The 5539-nt window shown below is 39.0% G+C and overlaps 1 protein-coding gene and 1 long non-coding RNA gene across 2 annotated transcripts; one reads left to right on the forward strand and one right to left on the reverse strand.

Moving 5' to 3' along the window:
* The first annotated feature begins 373 nt into the window (after positions 1-373).
* Positions 374-1330, forward strand: LOC112819082 (vomeronasal type-1 receptor 4-like). The gene has a single exon (XM_025866114.2). The coding sequence runs from the start codon at positions 389-391 to the stop codon at positions 1328-1330; it is 942 nt and encodes a 313-aa protein (XP_025721899.1). The 5' UTR covers positions 374-388.
* Positions 1331-2040: 710 nt separating this feature from the next.
* On the reverse strand, positions 2041-5482 carry LOC141372215 (uncharacterized). The gene is made up of 3 exons (XR_012377501.1): positions 4932-5482; positions 2713-2752; positions 2041-2285 (listed from the first exon to the last, which is right to left on the reverse strand). It is a non-coding gene; the product is annotated as an uncharacterized lncRNA (long non-coding RNA).
* Between the last annotated feature and the right edge of the window lie 57 nt (positions 5483-5539).

The following is a 5539-nucleotide window of genomic DNA, read 5'->3' on the forward strand; positions in this document are numbered from 1 at the left end:
AAGGCCCTAAATGACAGAAGAGCTTTAAGTATTATTTCAAAGTAGGAAGTATTTTTTTTAAAGATTTTATTTATTTATTTATTTGACAGAGAGAGAGAGACAGCGAGAGAGGGAACACAAGCAGGGGGAGTGGGAAAGGGAGAAGCAGGCTTCCTGCCAAGCAGGGAGCCCGATGCGCGGGGCTCGATCCCCGGACCCTGAGATCATGACCTGAGCCGAAGGCAGTCGCTTAACCAACTGAGCCACCCAGGCGCCCCTCAAAGTAGGAAGTATTGCTAAGTGGAGAATATGGAAATCAGTTGACATGATTCGTGTGGCCCACAAGTGATATTCCCACGCAGGATCCTCTAGCCCAGAAGACAAATATCAGTCACTGAGAACTGACAGCATGGCCACCAGGGATCTGGTAGTGGGAGTGATCTTCTCAATACAGACTGTGGTTGGAATCCTGGGGAACTTCTCTCTTCTTTACCATTATCTTCTCCTTTATTTCACTGCGTGTAGGCCAAGGTCCACAGATTTGATTGTCAAAAATCTGATTGTAGCCAACATTTTGGTCCTGTTCTTTCTTGGAATACCCGATACAATGTCATCTTTTGGGTGGTATCACGTCTTCAGTGATTTCGGATGCAAATTTTTTCCCTATGTTCGTGGGGTGGGCAGGGGAGTGTCCATTGGCACCACCTGCCTCCTGAGTGTCTTCCAGGCCATCATCATCAGCCCCAGGAACTCCAGGTGGGCAGCGCTTAAAGGGAAAGCTCTCAAGTGCATTGTCCCTTCAATTGTCTTGTGCTGGGTCTTGCAGATACTGGTAAATATCCTGTATCCCCTGTTTCTGACTAGCACTTTGAATGACAAAAACATCACAAAGAGAAAAACTTTCAGATACTGTTCTTCAGTTTGTCATGACAAAACCAGTGACTCATTGTATGCAGCATTGTTATCATTCCCTGATGTGTTATGTTTGGGGCTTATGATCTGGGCCAGTGGCTCCATGGTCTTCATCCTGTACAGGCACAAGCAGAGGGTCCAACACATTCTTAGGACCAACGTCTCCTCCACATCATCGCCTGAATCCACAGCCACCAAAACCATCCTTCTCCTGGTGAGTACCTTTGTCTACTTTAACACCCTCTCCTCTGCCTTTCATATTATTTTGTCTGTTTTTGATAATCTCGACTGGTATGTCTTGAGCATAACTTCAGTAATCACTCTGTGTTTCCCAACTGTCAGCCCCTTTTTGCTAATGGAGCGTGACTGCAGTGTATTGATGCCGAGCTTTCTCTGGTTAAGGAATATAAAATCCCCTCGTCTTACGAGAAATATGTAAACTGAATGTATTTTCATAATGTTCATTTGCTAATTCACTCATCCTCCTCAGCGTCCCCAGTACAATTATGAGAGGTTTATCCCAGAATGATAAACAGATCACATTGAACATCTTCTTCAAAGTTAACAATAAAAAAGTTAACAATAAGTTATAATAGTAATTTTGATGAAATATTATATAATTATCTTGTAAATACTTATAGGATTGAAGTTTTGCTAATGGTCAGTGGAGGAATGCAGAAATTATGCAATTATAAACACCAAGTCTTGAAACAATCTGAATATTTGGAAAAATCTTTGAGTGTGTCACGTAAATTTGTCATAGTAAATTTCCCAGAAGTGAAGTAGGCATAGAATTATAGGAAAAGGAGTATTAAAATGGTAAGAATGTGGCAGGTCATCACTGAAACTGAATAGTGCTGGAGGGAAAATTTGGTCAGTGAGTAAAGCTTTGGGGAGCCAGTTACAATTTTGTACATTTCATACTAGAGAAGTGGTAGTCACTCATGCAAAGTATGATGTTATGGGAGCTTGGGAGATGAGCGTGTGTAAACATTTTCAGGTAAAAATGGACAGTTTGGACTGGAATGGATAGATGGATAGTGGAGAGCACAGAATTACATTTTAGCTGATTTTTTTTTAAGATTTATTTATTTATTTGAGAGAGCGAGAATGAGAGAGAGAGAGAGAGAGTACATGAGAGGGGGGAGGATTAGAGGGAGAAGCAGGCTCCTCGCTGAGCAGGGAGCCCGATGTGGGACTCGATCCCGGGACTCCAGGATCATGGCCTGAGCCGAAGGCAGTCGCTTAACCAACTGAGCCACCCAGGCGCCCCACATTTTAGCTGATTCTTAAACAACATCAGGTGATCGTGATAGTTTTAAAAGCCATGAATTCCATGCAAGTGGCATCTCTAGAAGGCAGATCCTTCTCTCCTTTGCGGAGGTGATTTGGGCCTGTTGGCAAGAAAGAGGTTTGGAGGTGAACGCTTATGTCTCTGAAGTGATGAGATTAGTTTATGGTGGAGACTTCCACTGAATTTGGAGCCCTGAAGGGAGAACCATTTGAAAGGGAGAGACTTGAATCCATTCTGTTCATGTGGAGTTTGTGGCTCCTTGATTTTCAATTTCCCTCAATTTTAGGAGCGATTTTTATATAGCTTTCTCTGTATTTACATTTTGAAGCTTAGATAAAGTAATGAGAATGTAATAATTTGAAAATAACTTGACCCAATGGATATGTACAGATAGATAAATAGATAGATAATATATAGAACCTTGTGCCACAGATGGAATCCATATTTGTAGCTCACATGAGGCACATAAATATTTCCTGCACTTTAGATCACAAAGCATGAAGAAAAAAATATAAATATACACCTACCTACGATTGTTGTGTGTCGGGATCTCTGTCTGTGTTTGATCTGTGTGTATAAACATACAAATGTAGACTTAATTATGTTTATCTGTTAAGTAATATTTTGGAAAGTTGTATATTAAGAACAATTTTAAATAGTACTAAATACAATAATGACAAACCCAAAATGTATGTTATGTGATGTGTATATTACCATGCTAGTTGTTTGATTGTTAAAATTCCATCAAATGTATTTTTAATTTTTCTACTTTAATTCCTTTACTTTGCCGTATCTCTTTTGAAAACATCCAATGAACAATAGTAAAAAATGCTTGATTTTGAAAGGCATCATTAATCTATTTAAATTTAATATAGTAATTGAGACATTTGAGTATCAATGGAGTTTATTTTCTTACTTAATGTATGTTAACTTCTTTTCTATGAATTTAAAATATAATTCTAAATTATAATTCTATATTATGACTGAACTTTTTTCTTTGAAGTTGTATACTCATTATTCCTTAGTTATACCTAGAAATTTCAGCATACATTTAAAAGGTAATCACACTGTCATTTTATTTAATATTATTACCCCCCCTTTATAGTATACAGACAATTCTAATCTATTTACCATATCCCATCTTTTTGAGTGTTGATATGGATTTGAAAAATTTAAAGACACATGCTCCGGTCATAAGTTCATTGCTCCTCAAAAGTTCACAAAGTGATCACATTTCTGTACTTTGTACCTAGATCAATAAATAGAATATTGTCAGACCCCCAGATACCCTTGTGCTCCTTACCGGTCACTACACCTCTGGGTCAACACTGCTCTGACATCTAACAGCATGGGTCACTTTAGCCTGCCTTGCATCTTATATAATAGAGCAGTAACTCTTTGTATTTGGCTTTTGCCATTCCTTCTTTTGTTTGTGAATTCATTGCTGCATGCTCTTATTGATCATTCATTGGCATTGCCATATAGGGTTCCATTGTGTGTCTACAGAAAACAATTAATTTAATCATTCTGTTAATTAGCATATGGCTGGTTTTCAGTTTGGGACTATTAGGAATATTGCTGGTATGTAAATTCAGACCATGTTTTGTTGGCACACATAAAATTTCTGTTTGTTATATAAATAACAGTGGTGGGTGAGAGTTTTACATCCTTGCAGCTTAAGGAGATGGTGCCTAAGTGGTTTGGAAAATGTTTGTACGAAGTTTCACACCCACCAGCAGCATAGGAGATTTTCTGTTTGTGCATATCCTTGTCAACCGTTTTGATACTTTATCATTTTTCTTTTTAACCTCTGGTTGGTGTGTGATGGCACCAAGTAGCAATTTTATTTTCATTTCCTTGATTATTATAAAAGTTGAACATCCTTGCACATATTTATTAGACATTGGGCAACCTCTTTTCAAGTATGTGTTAGTTTATTTTGTCCATTTTTTATTGTTTTTTTTTTTACGATTTTATTTATTTGACAGAGAGAGACACAGCGAGAGGGGCAACACAAGCAGGGGGAGTGGGAGAGGGAGAAGCAGGCTTCCCACTGAGCAGGGAGCCCGATGTGGGGCTCGATCCTGAGCCGAAGACAGACGTTTAATGACTGAGCCACCCAGGCGCCCCTATTGCTTTTTTTCTTATTGATTTGTAGTGACTCTTTATATCTGCTGGACATGTTTCTTTTATTCATCTCTTTCTCTCATGCTCTCTGTGTCTCTGTCATTTGTGTGTGTTTTGATGAAGAGAAAGTCTTAATGTTAATATAGCTATTTCCTCCTTTATAGATAATGTTTACTATTCTGTTCAAGAAATACTTTCCTCTTCTAAGACTACGGAGTTATTCTTTTTTTTTTTTTAGATTTTATTTATTTATTTGAGAGAGAGAGAGAATGAGAGATAGAGAGCATGAGAGGGAAGAGGGTCAGAGGGAGAAGCAGATTCCCTGCTGAGCGGGGAGCCCGATGTGGGACTCGATCCCGGGACTCCAGGATCATGACCTGAGCTGAAGGCAGTCGCTTAACCAACTGAGCCACCCAGGTGCCCAGAGTTAATCTTTTTTAAAAAACTTTTTATCACTTTAAAATTTAGATCAGCAACCCATCCAGAATTGATTTGTTGTATGTGTGGATAGTGAATTCTATCTTCTTCTGATAAGCTAACAAGTTTCATTGAGAATATGTGATATAGTTCCTTCTTTTCATTTGGTCTCACCTCTCCTTGCTCACGCAGGTTAACTTACCTCTCCCTTGGATCTGTCTTTCCCATGAAGTTTCCTGGTAAATCGGTGTTTCTTCCTACTTCTTCAGTCTTTCACAGTCTAACAGCAGCACATGACCAAGGGCAGTCTTGGTATCAAAAATCTTCAATGGATCTTTTTACTCCATCTGTCATAACCTATTTTTTTTTAATTTTTTATTTGTCATAACCTAATTTTTAAGGGAAAGGCTCACCCTATTGGGGAACAATTCTCCATGAGCCTCTCAATTTTTTTCATATATTGTATCAGCTTCTGTTCTGGACTAGCTTGCAAAGAGTTTTGTGTAACAGCCTCTGAAGATGGCAATGCTGTCTTTCTTAGGGGAAAGGGCAGATTACCTACGTGACCAATGTACTAGACTGATGTACAGAGGCAAATGTGGGGCGGGTGCATTTATGATTCACTTGAAAAGATTGGCTTTTCTGAAGCTTAATGTTCTTGAACTGTGACATGAACCTACTGTATGTGCAGCATCCACCTGGATCTCTTTGCATGGCTTCCATGAGGCTTGTGGAAGCACAGGGAAGAGATGTGAACCAGAGACTCTTGCTGCCTGTTGTTCACGAATAACTATGCCTTTTGTCTCTGTC

Source organism: Callorhinus ursinus, unplaced genomic scaffold (assembly GCF_003265705.2).
Source record: "Callorhinus ursinus isolate GAN/ISIS: 27379988/994484 unplaced genomic scaffold, GSC_fseal_2.0 scaffold2726, whole genome shotgun sequence".
Taxonomy (NCBI): Eukaryota; Metazoa; Chordata; class Mammalia; order Carnivora; family Otariidae; genus Callorhinus; species Callorhinus ursinus.

What these genes read in the sequence shown, in the direction of transcription:
- LOC112819082 (XM_025866114.2), top strand. Translation starts at nt 389, where the DNA reads ATGGCCACCAGGGATCTGGTAGTGGGAGTGATCTTCTCAATACAGACT.